This window comes from Carassius auratus, chromosome 1 (genome assembly GCF_003368295.1).
Source record: "Carassius auratus strain Wakin chromosome 1, ASM336829v1, whole genome shotgun sequence".
Taxonomy (NCBI): Eukaryota; Metazoa; Chordata; class Actinopteri; order Cypriniformes; family Cyprinidae; genus Carassius; species Carassius auratus.
This window is the reverse complement of record NC_039243.1, coordinates 13,743,842-13,765,114: the sequence shown is the minus strand read 5'-3', so window position 1 is coordinate 13,765,114 and position 21,273 is coordinate 13,743,842. Positions and strand designations below refer to the sequence as shown.

The window sequence follows — 21,273 nt, the reverse complement described above, 5'->3', positions numbered from 1 at the left end:
CACATCATCTTGGTTCATCCATTGTAGCCTGCATTTCACATAACAATTCACACATGATAAGCTGTCGCTGATTGACATCATGCTGTCTACTCAATAATTTTACACAGTGCACTCACAAAAAAAAAGACATCCCCTCACCTACCCTGTGTCTGAATATGCATTTATCCTAATACATAATATGTACAACTCTGTATGCTTTATATGGAGAGGTTTTGCAAAAACAAAACAATAACAAAAGCATTTAGAGCATGCTTGAGGAAAAAACTGAAATATCAAGGTAAATAGAGAATATTTTATTTTAGGTCACTTCCAATCAACCTTTAATTGTGTTACATTATGCAAGAAGTGTAAAATGTATTATTTATTTGTATGTATTTGAGATACATGCTAGAAATGCTATCATGTCAAAGCAAAGCAGTCTGTCATTTTATTTTAATCATGCTAAAAATTTAATTTCCACCACCATCATTTCAACAACAGAAATCAGTTAAACACAATAGATATTCTGTGATGTGGTGAAAATTACACTTTTTTTCACATTTCTTATTAAAAAAAAAAAAAGAAAAAAAAAAAAATTCTCATTCGATGCATTCATCTCACTTTTGAATGTTGGTAATTAGACAAATTAAATAAATGATTGTGAAAAGTTTTATTTTATTTTCAGTGCCAATAGTGGCAATAGTTAAAAAATTCCAAGACCGAAGTGTGCAGGGCCGCAGAATGACTAGGGGGCGCTGCACGAAGGTTTTTTTTTTCTCTTCTTTTTTTTTTTTGGGAAGTGAGTCCCCTTGTGACCATTGTGCGCTCTACACCCATATATTAAGCATAATGATTTCTGACAGTTAACTTATTTTTAGTACTGTTCGATCATCGAACTGATTAAAATAATACATAGAATAAAATAAAATTGACATCAAAGAAAAAATAAGATTTGACAACATCTCATGTTGGACTAATTTAAACACTTTCTGCATTGTGACGTAATTATAAAACATCATAATATCAAATTAATTATGCATGGCGCACGCAGTTAAAATATCTTTGCCATTTATGTGCTCTCAAAGTATAATTTCTACAAAATTTTTAAAAAAATTAAATTATCAGGTGCACAAGACAGGAAGCGACACAAAGAAGAGGAGCAGAAAATATCAATATAGAGGTAAAAATGTTAGCAAATGTGTATTAGCCCTGGATATTAATGTAGTACTTTGAAATAGCCTTTTTAGAACATCTTAACTGGCAACACTGACACCTTGGAACAGCTTTTTTTTTTTAGTTAACTGCTTATTTATTATTATATTTATATTATTTATATTTATTTAAAATAAACACAAGCTTCTGTAATGTTGTTTCAGTTGCATTACTGCTTGCTTTTAATTCACCAAAAAGTGTCTAAATGTCTTTTGAAAAAGACCATGACTAGGACTAATCTTGCATTCATAAAATGAAAATAATTAAGTTTCAGTATATCACTTTCCATTATATCATGCACAAAATTGAATGAAAGGTACAGTATATGCTAATTGGACTAACTACCGTAGCTAGCTAGCTGGCTAACATCTACAAAAAAATTACAAAATGTAGCTTATTTTGTTGCCTTTGTTGTCTGTTAGACTAGGCATTTAATATTGCTCTTATTTCTCTTTGTTGTAAATACTTGTCTCTGGCATAGTTGTGGGAGTAGCTCATGTCTATTTTAACAGATTCACTCATAAAATACCTATGAAGGTGCTTCAACGTCTCCATTTATTTATTATCACAATTTATGTATGTTATAGTAAAGTTTTTAAAAGTCAGCATTTTTAGAATAGACTTTTAGAATAGTTTGTGTGTAAATACATTATTTTGTTTTAATGGAGTGAATTGTTTTTGCAATTAGGTGAGAACAACTGTGTCATAACTGCGGTTGTACAATGCGAAACAATTTTCTGAAAGAACACGTTTCTTGGTTCCAATCCCTAAAGCGCATACCCCTTTCCCAAGCTTAAACATGGTTGGCTTGCTTTTTTCACAACCAGTCAGATACTGCACAAACAGATACTGCACAAAAGAAGATATTTTGGATATTGTTGGTAACCAAACAGTTGCTGGTAGCCATTGACTTCCATAGTATGGAAAAAATTGTAACAGTTTTATAATAGGGAACACATATTAAGCAAGAGGTTTCCCCCAGTAAACTCCTAATTTGCTGCTAATTAATAGTTAATAAGATAGTTGTTAAATTTAAGTATGGGGTGGATTAAGGAATCTAAAATATGATCATGCAGAATAGTCATTAATATGTGGTTTATAAACAGCCAATATGCTAGTAATTTATATGCTAATAAGCAAGAATTATTGTAGAAGTCAATGGCTACCAGCAACTGTTTGGTTATCAACATTGTTCAAAGTATCTTTGTTTGTACTCAGCAGAAGAAAGAAACTTATACAGCTTTGGAGCAGCTTAAGAGTGAATAAACGATGACATCTTTTTATTATTATTTATTTATTTTGGGGTGAACTACCCCCCTAACTGACAGCTTTAATTAGTCTTGTATGGGCGCAGTGAATCGGGGTGTTTAGGATTAAGGTCTTTGCTTTAAGTTGACATGAAAACAGTAGTATCAAACAGTTGAGTTGCAGGTATGTGTGTAAGACTGCAACACAGGCAGTGGAGGGACGTGAAAGCTCAATGGTCCACTGATGAGAGCGATGACGCACTCCATTTGAAAACCGTCTGCCTCACTGCGGGAAGAGTGCAGCGTTTGGTGGATGTGTGATTAGGGCTAAATGAGTGTTTATCTGTGCACCCGTGCAACTGTGCGACTTTGCATACGCAATTCATAAACTCTCCGAAATGTCTGTGGCGCTGGAATCTGCCAAGAATGTGACTCAAATATCTCACATCTCCTCTCACTCCTCTCTGAATTTTTTATCCACCGCTTCACGCATTATTTCAGCCCTGCTGGTGTCTCTTGCAGTCTGTCTTTCTCTCTCACCATTTTGGTTCCTCTTCAAGTTTTAACGTCAACCACTGTCTCTTTCCTCCTTTTTAGCAGAGTAATATAAGTTTTACAGCACTCTCCTTACACTTTGAAAGCACATCAAAACATATAAGATGAAAACCTGTCAGTGTGTTTAAGAGATGAATGGGAGCTGACGCATCAAATTTTTCATCCTTCAACAGATCTTTCTGGTAATCATTAAGGAGGACATCATTAAATGCTGAGCCTCCAACATACAAATCGATCCTTGGGTTCATTATTCATTCACAGTGGGCTCTGAACAACTTTAATTAGGCCTAAAAGATGGAGAAAAGAGGAGAAGTCAAGGATGATGAATGATGGGTAGACAATTGTGACATGCTCATATCGAGAAGAGCTGGAGAAAGTGAGGAAAAGAAGGAAGTGAATTGGAAAACGAGAGAGGGAGACTTGAGGGAATGGTGAGAGAGGAGCTGATGACGTCAAACCGAGAGGATAGACCGAAAGAAGAGAGAGTGTGAAAAAATAAAACAGAATATATAACAAAGAACGAGAGCTTTGAGCTGTGCTGAACTTCTCGCTAGACCCGGTTGTGGGAATATATTGAAGTCATTGCTAATTTATACCGAATGAAACCCCAGCAGCAGTTAGAAATGAGATATTTGTGCTTATAAGTTTGTAATCATGTTTCATAGAGAGAAAATGCAATTTCAACTCACAAATGTCTGCATGTTTCTGCATAAATGCACTGCACAACACACCATGGGGTGTCCAAGTGTATGTGTCGATTTGTACCACTAACCATATTTATTTGACATTTCTTTCTCATGGGGGCGATTATCAACACTTCCAAACTCTTGCTGTGATGAGCAACTTCCGGTGAACTCACTAACACACACACACACACACAAAAGAGAAAGTAAGTCGTTGCCCATGCCATTTCTTTCTTCTTCACACATATCCCCCATTCATGTGATTCAATGACTCATTCTTCATCTAATATTCAGTGATACTGACGTGGTCGCCACCCCTCAATTGCCATCCAATTTATTGTGTCTCATTGTTTAGCAGGTGGCCAACAGCCAATAGGCACGCAGATGGTGGGATGATGAAGAGACTATTTGCATAACTATACTCTGTCCAATGGGGGCATCGAAATGCAAATGTCTAAAGGCCTGATTCAAAAAATAGACTTATGCATCATTATTGGCCATACAGAGTTTACTCAGTTTGTTGATTGATTGACTAGTTGAATAATAGATTCATTGTAGTCAGTCAAAAGCTACAAAATCTTAACACAGACGTGATTCACTGATATCTTTAATCCGCAATCAGTGCAAGTCATAACGTAAACAGGCTGAAGATTGAGCATTGGAAGAAAAATGAAGCAGCCTGCTGGCACTAGTTCTCATGGAAGATTTACTGTGGAACTTGAGTCTCTCACCGGGACTGTGTGTGTGTGTATGAGAACACGTTTGTATTAAGCACAGCCTGCCTTTGCACATGGTGAGAGACTGAAGCAAACTCTCTGCATCTTGCAGCTCTTTCGACGAGAGCCATCTGTAAAAGACAGTACGGCTTTAGAGAGACAGAAGGATAAAGGCTTTCTGGATCTGAATTAACAATAACTTATCCAATACCACAGCTGGAGTGCTTTGTGAATACCTTTTCCAATTTTGCATCTTTATGTCAGCCTCAGGGGTGCGTTTACTTGTGTTAGCCGGTGTGCACGAGTCTTGCATACTCTGCAACTCTGAATTGAAGCTCGGAATGGCAGCCAGTGCGTTGCATGGAAACTGAATGTTGTAGTGAATGATGTTGCCTTCAAAGAACTTTGCAAGCGGTGAGGAGTAAATGTGTGAGTGTGTGTCTGTCTGTCTGTCTGTCTGTCTGTATGTATGTGCCAAGGGAGGTCAGACTGAGAGATGCGAGGGAGAGAAGGCACATGTGAGATTCTACTGTAGAGTCGTGGCCGTTGGATGAAGATATAAAGAAAGTACGCCCACACCAGACATGTTTCGTATTCACAGATAAGCATTTATTCGTTTGTCATGCTTTCTGTCCAACACTTTGTGTAGTGAAAAGATTAAACAGCTCATTCTTTCAAATTCTTACATTCAGTCGCACGTGATGCATACATTCTGGGTAAAAAGGTATAACTAATGCTTTGGTCATCTGTGAGCAACCTCACAAACATGGTCACTCGAGAGCACCTTAAGGCAGTTTGACCTTACCCGTTCAGCTGACATATACATTGAGACATCCTACAAACATTTACAAGACATAAATATTTCAAAGAACATCTCTGGGACAGAAAGATCAGTATTATTAGTTTCAATACTGTCTCAAGGTTAGCACAAAACGGGATATTGCTAGAACTAACAGTAAATCAACATAAAATCTTTCCTATCTCTAACTATTGTTTTAAGGAACTTTAGATTGCAATTCTCTTCATCAGCATGTACATCCTTTATCATCCATCTCTTCGTCTTTACCGCCCACATACACCCCGGCTTTCTGTGTATTTCTTTTTCTTTTTCTCTCCTTTTCCTTTTCTCTCTCCTCTTGTCCTTGCCCTCTCTGTTTGTTTTCCTTAAAGCGTTTCGATTCTTTATTGCAATTCCAAAGAGGAGGAATAGGCAAAGGACCACCAAAGAAAATCCATTGCCTTCAGCAAGCCCACCAAGAGCAGCCCAGTCTGTGTTTGCACATTCTCCCCACACACGTTCATGACCAATGGTAGACATTAATCTCAATGTCGACCAATCTGTCAGTAAGTGCATTTTTCTGATTTTCCAATCAGCTTTTCCACAGTAGTCAATTCGTTTCAAGAAACAGTCTTCTCACAGTGTCCTTCATATATATTGCCTTGTCTTGGATTCAGTCCTATTTTTAGCATTTTGCCAAATCAGGTTTGTTTTAGTTTTTTGTTTTTGACTATAGCTGCAAGCCGTTGATCTATACTTTAAATGAGAAAGGATGGAAGTTGCTAGAATATCCAGAGACAATCTGTTACACTCGATTTTGAAAGGAAGAATAAACAAAGGAAAGTCTTGGAACAATGTATGTAGTGTATTTTACAGCAATGACTCAACATATTAACAGTATTTTGAAAGACATACAGTATAAAAAGAAAAAGAACATTCACACACTCTCAGGTCATTGATCTTTCCATGCACTGACCATAGAATTAATATCACAGATATTACTCACAGTGACATTCTTGGCCATTCAGAACAGTGACAAACATAAGGCCTTTCATAGCGTTATTTACAGCTCCCTCTGCCAAGATGTCATATTTACACAAGTGATAATTGCTGTCATAGCTGGTGGGTGATGTAATGAATTATTTCGCCTTCTCTTGTGTGTGCTCTCCGTCTCTCCTGTGCATGCTTTCACGCTCTCTTTGCATCTTAAATTAGAGCTGTATTGCAATGCTTTAAACTCATCACTTCATTGTGCTTTGTCTATCTTGCTTCACTGCTGCACACCATTCCTTTTGTGCTTTTTGAGCCCTGAATGATTTTGAGACCCTTCTGTTATAATAGATGATATATTACATTCGATCGCTGCGTTCCAAAGAGAATCAAACGATTTGCTCACTACGCTATTGTTACCAACTAACTACTGAAATAATGGAGCTGTAGCGTTGTTGGAAAGAGGGTGTTGAAGGGACATCACAAGCTATAATTACAACTATCATAGAAGCACTTAAGAGTGGCTTAAAAAGTCTAAAATCATACAAATATTGTACGTAAACCTAAGATGGAAATTTCTATCCTCTGTCTGCACTGACTGTGACAGAGATGGCTTAGAATACACTTGTCCTCAAAAAAGAAGGACCGAGTATTTGCCTAACTGACCATGCCCTCTGAACAGCTTTCATTACTTTCCATTAAGGGCCTGCACAGCCCAACGTTCCCTGCTTACCCACTGTATCCTAAATCAGTATAGTGCCCTCTAGATACCAGGAACTAGAGGCTCAAACTGAACAGAACAAAGATACAGGTGAGGCTAACAGTAAACAGGAATCAAGGCATTGAAGAGTTAAATTGAGCAAACAGGATTTTTTCCTCCTCCAGAGAGAAGAAAAACTGAGGGGGGTGAGGGTTCTTCTGAGATTGACAGATTCAGCCAAACAGAAGATGGATGCAGACAGGCAATACAGACATGGAGAGTAGCAAGAGAACAGAAGATGAGGAGCGAGAAGAAGAGGAAGAAGGTGGCAGAGAGTCGAATTCGGGAGGGCAATCAAGGTCAAAGCAGCGCAGAGAGGTCATGCCCGCATCTTCATTTCCATAGTTGGCCCAATACTCTTCTGGGTCAAGCTTGGGAAGAAGAGCCTCTTCCTCTCCAAGCTCATACTTTGTGGATGTAGATGTGATTGAGGGATGCTGGGACTTGAAGGGGTGTGCCTTGGTTTCAGAGCTCTTCTCAAAGATGCCCTTGGAAGTGCTGACTGGCTTGTGCTTGGAGATCCACCAGCGGGTCTTGGTGCTGAAGGTGGTGGTGGTGGTACCAGAGAGGGAGCCGGGGTCAGGAAGTGGGCACATGGCGAAATCCATCTCCCTCAGGAAGCGCAGGTCCTGTCCACGACGAGAAGCAGGTGAAGCACAAAGAACCTCGGAGCTGGACAAACGTGCGCCTCTGAAGAACTCCCACAGGGGACGAGCCTCGCAGCCGCAGGCCCAGGGGTTGTTGTTCAGCCGCAGGAACTCGATGGAGGTGATGTCATGCATGGCCTGACCGGGCAGCTCTGCCAGGGAGTTGTTGAAGAGGAAGAGCATGGTGAGTCGGCCCAGGTCCCGAAAAGCACGCCGATTGACCTGACGGACCCTGTTGTCGTGCAGCAGCAGACGGTCAAGGTTGACCAGGCCACGGAACACATTCTCGGAAAGAGTGCGGATGCGGTTGCCATGCAGGAAGAGCTGGCTGAGGTTGATCAGATCAGAGAAGAGATCGTCCTGGATGAAGTGGAGCTGGTTCTCCTGCAGGTAGAGGAACTGCAGGCTGTAGAGCTTGTGGAAGATGTCATGGGGAAGGGCGGCCAGCCGGCAGCGGTGCATGTGGAGGCTCTGAAGCTTCTCCAGGCCACGGAAAGCTCCACCCTCAAGTCGGTGCAGGTGAGGGTTGTCGCCCAAATCGAGCTCCTCCAGATCACGCAGCTCGCTGAATGAACCGGCCTCAATCCAGGTGATGTTATTGGAGAACAGCCACAAAACCTGGTATGTGATGAATTGATAGATAGAAAGGATAGGAAAAGGTAGAGAGAGGAAAAGGTAATGAGGTGAAGATATTGAGAAGGAATCCAGAATTAGTAAAGAAGACAGTCAAAAGTACAGATATACTCTCAAATGTATATTTACAGATGTAAATATTAAATGTTCTATTCTGTCCCACACATAGAGCCTATATACACTTCCTTACCTGTGTGCCAAAAGCAAAAGACCCCACTCTCAGTTCAGTGATGCGGTTGTTCTGCAGAAAAACGCGCTGGGATTCGGAGGGCATGCCATGGGGCACAATAGTGAAGTTCTGCGCCTGGCAGCTCACTGTCATGGGGGTCGGGTAACACACGCACCGGTGAGGGCAGTTCTGCGCTGGCACGGGTTTTACCACGACCAGCCAGACAACCAGCCAGAGCGAGAGCGCGCCTGATGGAAAGAGAGGAGCGCGTCACATCACAAAGTCATGATAACTAACACGCAAGTTCCCTGCTCAATGTCTAAAGGAGAGCTCTCCAAATCTTATATACCTTAATTCATGATAATAAAATGATCTGATTTTGAAAACTCCAAACGAATTTCTACAAATGCAATAAAATGTTTTCCTCATTTTGGTTTCCATCCATTTACGTTGAGACAATAACTTCTCTTATTAACACATGATTTTAGAAGTTTTCGGATCTTCAGCTCATAAGTAATTCAGTTTGAAGTGGTCGAAAACGTGCAATTTAACTTATCATTGCAAGTTGTACTTTGTTTCTACTTACAAATTAAATGTAGCAGTTTTTATAATATAACATTTTTACAATCCACCCTCCGAACATTATTGTCTCCATCTCCCTGTATCTAAATGTAATTCCAAGTTTAACTTTAAAACGTTACATTTATGCATACATTTGGTAAGACTCTGAATAAAATATAATTTAAAGCACTGACACATAAATGCAAAACATTTTTCGCATCAAACACAAAATATATTCTATCCATCTGGAGCTGCATAAAACCAAGCATTCTCGAAAGCCAGTTTGATCATATTCTATGTCCTTAAATTATTTCCAATGAATTAATTTCCATTACATATAATATTTAAGAAAGTTCAGCATTTTAAAAGCATATTCACAATAAAGTTGAACAGAGAAGAAGCAGAAACTCACTCTTAAAGCTGTGCGCAAAGGAGCCTTGGCTCCGCGTAAAAGTTGACGTTTCCATTCCGAACCAAAGCTGAGAGCGAGTTAGCCTGAGGAGTTTAGCGACTGATTCCCTGCTATCTCCGCTGATGCTCTGGTTCCTGAGTCGGAGCGACTGAGAGAGTGCCGAATGATGGGTCCCGGGCTCAATTTATACCCGAGCGCAGCGCGCGCCTACGGCTGTGGGCACCACGGATTCTCTCCTACGTCACCAGTCGGGTCAAGCCCAAGCGAGGGTGGCAAACGGAAAAGGCGGAACGGAGAGAGGAGGGGAGGGCTCTCGCGTACTAGTTTGGACAGAGGGAAGTCAGACGTCTTATCTCAGAGTTACGATTGTGAAGACGTAGTTGAAAAGGGCGGGGGAGCGCAGGCACGGCGCCCGGTAATGACTGAGCTGAGAGCATGCGAGGAGGAGCGCACGAGGCACATGAAAGAGGCACACAGCTCGTTTCTTAGCTTTGCATATGCGTCCCTTTGGGTTATGTTGTCCTCCGCATCATCATTGAGAAATTTGAATGAAACGAACGCATTGTTTGTAGGAGATACTTTAAGCTCTAGGGACACAGGTCATGACCTATATATAATTATGAAACTTTAACACTGAGTTAATCGTTAAGGGGTTTGATAATGGGTGACTAAAGAATGCAATAACTGGCACTTACTGGAAGGAAAGACAAACCAATACCACATTTGGTTTCATCATCTCCTATATGGGCAGCCTCCTGGAATCAGCCATTTAATCAGCCATTATAAGCTATATATATTTTCTTTTGAGTATGTTATTTACTCCAAAATTAAAGGTCTAGGCTGAATTCACAACATAGTTCATAAGGTTCACACAGACTCATTAAAACAATCATTAATTACATATATTGTAAAAAAAATATATTCATTGCTTTAGTGTTAATGTGAAAAATGCTTCCTATGCTCATACAGCGCATTTCCTTTATAACATCCATGTAAGAGATAATGTAAAGTCAGCCATTCATTATCTTTCATCACTGACCAGTCAGAATCAAGTATTCCAGAGATCTTTGTATTAAACAGACAGACAAACTGAAAGACAACAGTAGATCCGAGGATGTCCATGTTGTTATTAAGCACCTCCTCTATTCGCGCATATTCTGGACACCTCTTTCTTTTCCTCCCTCCCTCTCCACCTCCACAAAAACACAAGATGACTGGACGAACAGGCTTTCCCCGCTCCACCTACACCTACTAGCTGGACGTGTGAGTGTGTGAGGGTTTTCATGTATCATGTATATTCCCTTATCGCCGAATGAATGCCATGACTGACAGCCTCTGGGTTGTGGTACAGTTGTGTATGAAAATGAATTACAATGCAACAACAAAAAGACTATGACGGAGGAAGAAAAACACTAGGAGGAAGTACAAAGTATGGTTGGAAGGCGGGTTTGTGGAGTTAAAAGCAAGGCAAAGAAGTTACACATGACGCATAGATAGTGGAACGAGAGGGATATGGGACTGCACAGAGGGATGGTGCGCATAAGGCTTGATTAATGTGCGGGCCAGCAGCCTAATGCATTAAAGCTGTATCCCTGTAGTGTTCCAAGAGTGGCTTTGTAGTGCCCTAAGGGAGTGCTCTACAGTGGCAACCCACATATAATGACAGATTTGCTTTGCCTTGTTGCATAGAGATAGCAGAATAAAATCAGCTCTGATAACTTTAGAGTCCTGCGTCATGAACCGCAATAGTTTGCTGTGCGTTGGAGAAATAATGGAGGGCAGAAGGGAGGTTCGGAAGAGTATGATCCCCAAATTTAAGGCACAGTTTACCCAAAAGTGAAAATGATGACATCATAACTCAACCTGATGTTGTTTTGAAACTGTATGACTGTGGAACACAAAATAAGACTGAAATTTAATTTGCGTTTACATATTTACAAGAATATTTGGTTATATTTGGAATTTGGCTACTTTAAATAAATAAATAAAAATGTATGCAACATAATTAATTGACTATCGGTTTAGGTTATCTCTTACACCCAAATTGTATTTTTGGCAGCTTGTTGTATTTCTCTAGACACAGTGAACTGCCAAAACACAATTTAGATACAATTTAGATAACATAAATGGATCATGCCCTAAAATAGTCTATAAATAATAAAGCTATTTATTGTTTATATCAGGAAGTGCATTGAGGAATGCTGTATTTATGTACATTTTGGACTAAGCTAATATACTGAGGCTATCACTGGTCTCTTCCTGTGTAGTAATTTCCTTAGCTCTGCTTGTCTGGATACAAGAATAGTTACAACGAAGCCCAGAGTGCTTTAATCAGGTTTCAGGAGAATCGAATGATGCACTACCACAATCAAACCTTAAAAACCCCTGTGGTATCTTCACAGACCCCCTTTACTTTCTCTCTCTCTTTCTCTATTACTCTGTTTCCCCTGCTTGCTCATTATTTCTTTGTTCTTAAACTCTTTATGTCTTTCTGCTTCTGTCACAAGGGCCAGTAATGTGTGTGTAATGGGGGGGGGGGGTGTTCTGGATCAACACTATACTGTAGCTTTGTTCAGATATATGTAGCTGTGTGGGCTGATTAATGATACTACCGTCTTCATTAGGTCAGCTTATTGCTTAACTGAACTTGTTTAATAAAGAACAGACTTTATACAGTTGTTGAACTGAACTGATCCAACACTGGACTGACTGGAACTGAATAATGACATTATTATTTCGAATTGGATTGGATTTGCCTCATGTTTGAAGTTTGCATCAATTTGATTCAGTTACTAAAGCTGCTTTGAAACAATCTCTACTGTATAAAACGCTATAAAAATAGAGGTGATCTGAATTGACGCATTAAGTGACATTTTGTGTCTGCACAGATTATCCTAATGAGTGACTACATTTGACAAAAATTGACGTATAAAACAGAGGGCGTCGTGTGAGACACTGAAAATGTGGAACTTTTCAAATTTGTAAAAACAAAACTAATCACACTTGGTAGTTTTGTGGTGAATAAAAAATAACGGCCTGAAAATGAATTAAAGCTGCGGTAGGTAACTTTTGACACTCTAGCGGTTAATAAACAGAACTGCTTGCGTCTTGCAGAAGAACATCGTAGCCGGAACTACTTCTCTCTGTTTATATCTATGAAGAATCATAAAGGTACTGGGTTACTCCGCCGCGGTACCCACGAAGCAATCTAAAATAGTCCGAATATAAACACTTATTATAGCTGTACCCTAGTGATTCAGGACAAGCTAAAAACACGGTTTGGAAAATGGATTCATGGTGTAGTCGCTTATTATATACATTTTTCTACATTTTGAACACAAACAAAGTTACGGACCGCAGCTCTGATTGGTTGATTTCTTACCGGGAGCGATGGAGTTTCTGCAAATGGCAATAGGACCACTGGGAGGAGCCAGAGGAGCTTGATTTATTCACAAATTATCTGTCTCATATTCTACTGTCAGGTTTAACAAAATTGTAAAAAATATATATTTACAAAAGTTACCTACTGCAGCTTTAATTAGAACTTAGAACTTAGAATTAGAACATAAGTAATAAAATGCATTAAATGTCCCTTCGATCTCTACAACGCAAACATCTCAAGCTGCTATTCGGTTCTTAAATTGCTGTTCTTTGGAAATTTTGTAAAATCCAGAATATATCTTAAACATAATACTGGGAACTTTCTAAAGACTGGTGGTTGAGCAACTCATGTGAACCATAATACTCTAGCTTGTTTTGTCAGTTAAGTGTGAAATTGGTTACAAATAAGAAATTAAATCAGTAAAGTGGACTTTATGAAGAAGAAACTAATGACAGAACTCAAAGACACTGGTGTGTTGGTTTTTCACCAGACTTACTAACTACATTAACCATCAGGATTGGTTGAACAGCTTCACCAGAAAGAATATGAACGTTTGCCAGCTACTGTGTGTGTGTGTGTGTGTTGTTTAGGACCTTAATTAATTTATATATATAGGAATTTGTGTAAAATTCTAATGTGGTAGTATCAAGATCCTGTTAATATAAACTGTCATCACACCTACACCCATTAATTAATCCCATTAATATTAATGAATATTTACAGTCTATAGGTTTAAATAACTTCTAAACATGCTGTCCATGTTTAAGAATGTTTGTAGCGGCAAATATAACGGATGAAGTGTCTCTTAGATGTCTCTTGTACTCTTCTATAATTGTCTCTATTATACGTCACTTATATGACTACAGAAAATCTGCTCCAAAAGCCCCTCTGAAAATGTGCTTTGATTGCTTTGATGAGATGAAATCCATCTTAGACACATTCGCTGGGCATCTCAAAACCGAGTGTCCACTAGAGATTTGGCAGGAAATTGATGCTTCTGTTGACTAGAAGCGTTCATGTCGGCTCAAGTGGCTCATCTTTAAGACTGTAAAATATAATGATGATGGAGCCTTGATTGCATAAGAAAGAAGTCATCCAGGGCTTTACAACAGTCGCAGGTGGATCATAGGGCTAAAATAGAGTGAGTCACTTATTCAGTAAATTCACTGAAAGACCCAAATGAGTATTTCTTCAAGTGGACACTTTGAAATGAAATGTCCTGTAATATATATTTTGTCATTCTTTCCCCCTGAGCAAACTACATTTTTCCACCATCAAATATCAAATGTTCATTGACATTTTTGGAATAAAATATCAGACTCCTCTATCTTGTGAAGGCTATTACAACTAAGGCCTAACCTTAAAGTACATATTTCCAAGTGATATTTCCCTTGGTTTTTCCTCTCTTTAAAGATCACATTTTTATATATATATTTCTCATACTTCAAGTCTCATATTTCATCATTTTCTTGCTCTTCACCAGCACTGGTGGGTCAAAGTGCAAATAAAACCATTATTAGTAGCAAAATTCTTGGTCATATTAAACTGAGGGACATTCATATTTTGTGTAAAAGCTAAAAATCATTTTCACACAATAAATGCTATAATGAATAAATATTATATTGATTCTACATGCAGTACATTTTATTTTAAATAGGATTTCATTAAAACAAGACTTTTTATTAAAATATGACTGTTTTAATGTTAAATAAAGTTTAATTTTTTTTTAATAGAAGTGTCTATTTGCATCTGAAAAGTTCTTCAGCCTAATACATCACTGCCTTCAATGACAACACAAGATTATAATTAGATAGCGACTTCAAGCCACGCTTTAGACAAAAAGACAACGACAAGCATGTCAGACTTTTCCTATGTCTCTTGACAGAAGCATTGTATTTGGTTAATCGCTGTTTTTTTCTCCTCCTCTGCCTACTTACAGACCCACTTCCTCTCCGTGTTTCTCATACATGTATACGCTCTTTAAAAGTAGTCATGCACTCTGCACCGGCCATCATTTACTGATTTGATCTATTTCAGTTACTATGCACAAAATTAATCTATTGAAAAGGGTTTTGAATGTTTGAATGAATGAATATCCCCTTAAAACTGCAATAAAACAAAACATGTATACAGTAAGTTGGCTGTAAACAATACACTGAATGTGTCACAATAATAAAATCTTACTAAAATGTATTTCAGTTGTGCGTGATGACATCAACCAAGCAAAAAAAAACCATAAAAAAATAAATAAATGCAGTGGCGCATTCAGACGCTTTGTGTAAAAGCTTTTATTTCACATAGCATACTGTGGTTTGTGTCACCATTGTACGCCATGCTGAGAATAATACAATCATGAAAAGACATCCATGTGATTCAGTGTGATTAAAGAGGCTATGAAGTGTTCATCTGACTCTCTCAGATATTTGTACAGGGCGACACGGATTATTAATTATGCATCGTAAAGTGCAAAGTGTGTCTCTAAGAAGCTGAACGTCACTGATGCTTTTGTGAAGCATTTCTTGTAAAAAAAAAGTCTGCGTCACTGCGCTGTGGTTTTCATCCTTAGTATTTCATCATAGCAAAATAATTTCTATACTCAAGGTGTTCTATCTGTCTTTGTGTTTTTACTGCAATTTAATTATATATTCAATTATTATTTTTATTAGAATTAGAGATATATATACATGCACACCTACAGACATCTTTCTATCTATATCTACACTGACATCTGAAACCATCGTGTGACCTCATCTCAAACTCTCTGTTATTTATATCTCTGTAGACATCTTTGTGTTTTTAAATCTTTATCTATATTTGTAGGCACCTATATTTCTAAACCTAGATCTAAATCTATCAGTTGGCCACATCTATATCTATAAACTGGTTTTGATTTACGACCAGAATTTTGCACTAGTAAATCGTATGACAGCCAAACCCAGGAGCAAAATGGTAGAAAAGTATACAAAAATGTCTTCATTAATATTTTGAAGAAATAAATATTTAAAATTGTTTTAAAATATTGAATATTTTCCCATCCTAAAAAAAATCATGAATTATTTAGTTAGCTGCATTTTGTTATTTTTTTTTTTCATAATCTGTGACCCAATCATTTGAGAACCACTTCTTCATATAGACTAAATGCATATCTACTGTACAGACATCTATCTTAATATAAATATATAGCCAGCTATCTGTATCTACATCTATCAGCATCTATTTCTCTATCTATAGGCATCTAATGTGCACTTGTCTACACTCTATTTATGGACGCCTAATATCTACATTTACACATCTACATCTCACTATATGTACATCTATAGGCACTCATATATATCTACGTCTGTATGTACAACTATATCTACACTAACATCCATGCATAGTAAGTAAACTCTTCACTCCTTTTTGCAGTTGTTGCAAAACCCTGACCCACATCTATCAGTCCATTTTTCTCTTATTTTCTCACTTGTCTCTTTCCTCTTTCACTGATGATCCACGATCACTGCTGAGTGTCTATCTTAATTTCTCCGAATAAATCCCTCAAAGCAAAGTAGATCTACCAAAGCAGGCTGTCTTCCCCTCTACGCTTCCCTCTTTCCGTTTTGCTCTCAGGCACATTACTTCTCTCTGGCTTTCCCTCACATGTGCCTTTCTTCCTAGCTCTCTTCCTGGCTCTTTCTTTTTCTCTTTTTGTGTTTTGTTTTTTTTTTGTCTTTTGGTGACATCCTCACTTTCCTCCTCAACCATGCTGTTTTCCTCTCTCTCTCTCACACACACTCCTCACTTCTTTTCTTCCTCACCTTCATTTCTGCACTGACTCTTTGTCAGACTCAAAGAGAGGGATGCAAGTGTTAGTTTGCTCACTGCCTTCTGTGTGTGTGATCGGCGTGTGGGCAAGTGTTCTGAGGGCAAAACGTGTAATGTTTGTGTGTTCATGTACAGACACAGCTCTCTGACCCTGTGTGTGCAATGTGCTTGTGTGATACTCAGCTTGAACTGTTACACTGTGTTAATGTGACAATGTGATCATAGCAGTGTCAAACAGAGTGTCATTTCCTGTTTTTTAATACAACAGTTTGTTCCAGTCTTCTGATTTGATTGGCCGACTGGGAAATACCATGATTTGAACTAAAGAAGCTACATTTAGGTACAGTTATTAGCTAAATATGTTATTGCAACATAAGCTTAGCCTTTGAGGATTTCCTGATTATTAAGTATCTGAGATGTCCAGGGGTGTCAACAAAATGGCATCCAATTGACTTGGCATAAAGGGATATAACGTTTTGTTAAACTGCCTTGTCTGTAACTTGTCACTGTCACCTGGTTTTGCCTGAAGAAAGGAGCAGGTTTTTTTAAAAGTCATAATTTCTCTGTTTTTGTTTCTTGCTTCAAGTGAGATATGGTAAACCCGTGCAACGACATACAAACCTTGATGCTATTTGTGTTGGTGGAGAAAAAATATGCAAATGTATTCACTAAATTTAATCTGAAACAAAAGGTACTTGGTATTAACTTCTTGGTTATTGGACTGTTGTATAAGGCTGTGTCAAAAAGTTAGAAGGAAGGCAGCAAGGCACATCTAATTCCAATGATTATTTCACACCCTGTACCCTAAAATACTTTCGGTAACACATATTCACCACTAACTAAGAGTTTTCCCTCAGTAAACTCCTAACTTGCAGCTTATTAATAGTTTCTTTTTTTTTCTTTTTTTACTTTTTTTTTTTTAAGGCAGCATAGATGGTATCCTATGATATCCACTGTCCTGTGAATGCAATTCAATGACATTTGAGCATAACTCAAACAAAGCTGCCATTCAGCTTGTGTACAAATGCAGGGAATGTACTACTTATTGCCTGAGAAGTCACTGGCTAAAGGTTGTGAGTGACACACCAAGCCTACGGTCAGCTATCGGCCAATTCCGGGCTGTTGTTGAGAGTCTGTCAGCTTTGCTTTTGTGGTGAAATGGTTTCAGGCAGTGTGCTGATTGCCTATTTAGCTTAGACGCTGATTGCATGTGAAGAAAAAAGGGAAAGTAAAGAAAGCAAGCAAAGTCAAACTAAAAAAATACAAAATAAAACTACAATATTATATTAATAATACTAAGTAAAATGATAACCTTGCTCATATTCAACATGTTTACAAATTTCATCTATCCTTCCACGTTTTCTGATGCTTTCATTTCCAACAAATTAAAGCTTCCTATAAATATTTTTCCAAATAGAGATGTTGAATATCATATTTCTTCCTCTTTCCACTTTTACACCTATCTAACACTAACTCATTTTTTTTCCTGCTAAAAATACCCTGTATTCACATATGGCTCTTCCCCCAGATTCCTCAGACTTGCCCCAGCATCCCAACGCAGTTTCTGGCCTCTCGGCCTCATGCACTCACACACACTCACACTCACACACAAACACACACACACACACACACACACACACACACACACACACACACACACACACGCACACACACACACACACACACACACTCACCCCTCTCTGCTCTTTATTTTTAACCCAGTCAATCAGACACCACTCACCGATGACGCAGATCCACATGCAGCACTGACACCATCAGCCAGAATGAGAGAAAGAGAGAAGGAGGCTGACAAAACAGGGACAAGCTGTGGCAAAGAGTGGAGACAGAGGGAGAACAAAGTACTTGATAATAATCGAAGATGAAAATCCTTGAAATGTACCACTGAATACATCAGATATGAGACAGCCGAGTGCATTGTTCAAATGTTTGTCAGGTAACATCTAGATAAATTGGTTTTATAAAAAATATAATCTAGTATCACTGAATCAACCATTTGGTAGACAACAAAAAAAATCTGATTTAAGAGTCCGATCAGGTAGAAACGGCTCGTCATTGTAACACCTGCACATTTTCACCTTTTCTTTTTCTTCTTCACAGTGTACAGTAAGATAAAAATGCAGCTTGGTAGGTGTCTTCACCCTTTGCCTGTTCTCCACTATCTCTCTGTCACTTTCTCTCTAACTCTCTCTATCTTACTGATAGGTTCACACCCACTCATTTGTTAAACACTGAGACAAATAGCTTACATCACTCTCGGCGGAAATACTTTTTAGGTAGTTCCAGAAAAAGAAGCGCTTCTCCCCCGGCTAACTCACAACACAGCCGTGACGCAAGAAAGGGATCTGCCACACACACACGCACACACACACACAAACACACACACATACAGCTCTTGCAGGTTCTGTGTACACTTGTGGTTCAGAAGCAGAGAGATCAAACGGCAAAATACATCTCTGTAGATTTTCTGTAGGTGTGTTTTAATGAAAGAGGATAGACTATTGTGCTTTAAAAGGGTTTTCTAAGGTAAACTAATGTGCTGATCTAATTCTAATCATTAATATGATTCTAAATAACTGGTTACACTAATACAGTATTTTTAAAAGTAAGATCAGGTAGAAAGAGATCCCATGAAGAGCCATTGTGTTGTTGACGTCATCATGACGTGTGCCTTGAATGTTGTGAATGTGAAGCAGCTACATTCATTTTCAATGGAAAAGTGCAGCAAAATGTGTGGTGGTTGTGTGGTAGTACAAGAGTGAGATTCAATTACCTCAGAATCCCACTGAGCCTATCTTCGCTCTAAATCATTCCAGCCTGTGTCCCAGATCATGCGCGGTCTTCACTTCATTACCCCTCAGAGTGTGAGGATGAAAAGAGTGTGAGAGACAGGATGATCACACACCAGGGCCGTGCAGAGAGCTTTGGAGGGGCAGGTGCTCAAAGTGTAAAAGGGGGACATGGAACAAGGCTTTGTAAGGACGAAAGAACCTGAGATACTTTGATCTCCTGAGAAACAGACAATACAAACATACACGGGCATCTTCGAGACACCCCACAGAGTGGAGGAGCAGGAGACCTCCTTCCCTTCTGGCCATTTGTTTCATTTTAAATCCCTTCACCCATTCTTCCTTCTACTCAGTCTGCTCAAAATGATTACATGAAAATGTCAATGCAAGTGAACTAACACTCATGTCTAGTATCATTGGAAATGTCTCAGTGCAACTGGTACAATGGTCTCACTCTCACAAAAGTAGATTAGAAGATAATACAGATCTGAAGAGTCAAGAGATATCTTGATTACTGTGATGGGAGTGTCCTTTCCTGGGGCCCTCCATGTAAATTACCCCCTGTTCCCATTGAGTTGTAAAACCACCCAGGCTTGGGACCTGAGGTAATGCAAATTCCAATTGTTAGTTTCTGTCTTCATCTCGGGGGATGTTTGTCTTGGTCTGAGGTATTTAAAGGATTGCAGCAAAAGGATCAGGGCGATTTCTGTAGCCAGAAAGCCCGTAGTGTGTTGTGTGTCTCTTCACTTCATACTATGTATTTTCTAAGGTCAGGTATGCATATTTTACTTTTAGATTCATCTTTGAGAATTTGATGTTTTGTATTGATATGATTTGATGTGTTTCAATTGGATATGTAATTGGCAAAATACATATCTACCTGACTGTAAATAAATTGTTACATTTTGATTCTATTCTGTCTTACTCTGTAATTATTGACTAGTAGATTACATTTTATCCTTGTTAGCAACATGAGCACCCGAATGAATGAGTTAATATAAAAATAGAGTTAACTAGAATAATCAAATGTCAGAAGAATATTAATTAAAAAGGCATACAACCAATTTGCATTTCAACCTAAATTCGAGGTCATACTAAAATGGAGTCAGATTAAATAATAAAATGGAGTCAGATTGGAGTTTAACCTAAAATGAATAACTCTACGCGCTGAAAGACAGAACACGCAGGAAACCTTCATCCAGCACCGGATACCTTCCTTGGGCCGAGTGTCTGGACCTTACAGCTTTTAATGAAACGTGAAGACAATAAACACACGATTCCGAAAAAATTATAGTTTATGTGTGTTTTTCAAGTTATCTCCAGGTTATAAATACATAAACTATATGAAAAATGCAGTACTGATTGACATATCATTTAGTTAAGAAACTGTATTAACTGCCTTATTCTGTGATAAAAAAAAATAGTAGCCTTTATAAACCAATCATAAAATTGTCATTAGGAAAGTATTGAACAAAAATATTGTAGCCCCTTGCTAACATTACTTCCACAGGCTACACACAGCAATATAAACAACAGCTGTGCATGCTCTCTTCATGCCGTTCTTGTAAAATAATAATATTAATAATATACGTTTAAAAGCACATCCCTTCACTGAAAGCTCCACTTACCGTCAGCTGTGGATGTTATTGAAGGTATCTGGTATAGTGTGCTAAATTATTAAAGGTGTTTGAACCTGTGGGATCATCCCGGATGAGATCCTCATGTGGATAATATTATTTACGACTAAATAATTATTCATTCATTTTACTTATGGTTTGATTGGGATTGCCTTGACAAAAGGGCACTTTGGGCATCAAGGGGAAAAGGGACAGGTGCTCAAGCGCCTGTCACTCACTGTGGATGTGGAGTTAATAGATTTCCCAAGGTACCTGGAGTGTGTGTGTAGATGTTTATGTGAACGAGGCCACGGCTTGACTG

The 21,273-nt window shown here is 38.5% G+C and overlaps 1 protein-coding gene across 2 annotated transcripts; it reads right to left on the bottom strand.

Annotated features, from left to right (window-relative positions):
• Positions 1–4,979: 4,979 nt before the first annotated feature.
• Positions 4,980–19,405, bottom strand: LOC113072652 (reticulon-4 receptor-like 2). Of its 2 annotated transcripts, none has more exons than XM_026245709.1 (3): positions 19,320–19,405; positions 8,391–8,617; positions 4,980–8,185 (listed from the first exon to the last, which is right to left on the bottom strand). In XM_026245709.1, the coding sequence occupies exons 2-3, from the start codon at positions 8,520–8,522 to the stop codon at positions 7,094–7,096; spliced, it is 1,224 nt and encodes a 407-aa protein (XP_026101494.1). In that variant the 5' UTR covers positions 8,523–8,617; positions 19,320–19,405; the 3' UTR covers positions 4,980–7,093. The 2 variants fall into 2 exon arrangements, with proteins under 2 accessions (XP_026101494.1, XP_026101439.1); XM_026245654.1 differs by lacking the exon at positions 19,320–19,405 and adding an exon at positions 9,343–9,603.
• Between the last annotated feature and the right edge of the window lie 1,868 nt (positions 19,406–21,273).

What these genes read in the sequence shown, in the direction of transcription:
- LOC113072652 (XM_026245654.1), bottom strand. Translation starts at nt 9,397, where the DNA reads ATGGAAACGTCAACTTTTACGCGGAGCCAAGGCTCCTTTGCGCACAGC. An exon ending in CTTTGCGCACAGCTTTAAGA is followed by an intron (nt 8,618 to 9,342) that starts GTGAGTTTCTGC and finishes TCTTTCCATCAG; the next exon opens with GCGCGCTCTCGCTCTGGCTG. An exon ending in CTTTTGCTTTTGGCACACAG is followed by an intron (nt 8,186 to 8,390) that starts GTAAGGAAGTGT and finishes ATCACATACCAG; the next exon opens with GTTTTGTGGCTGTTCTCCAA.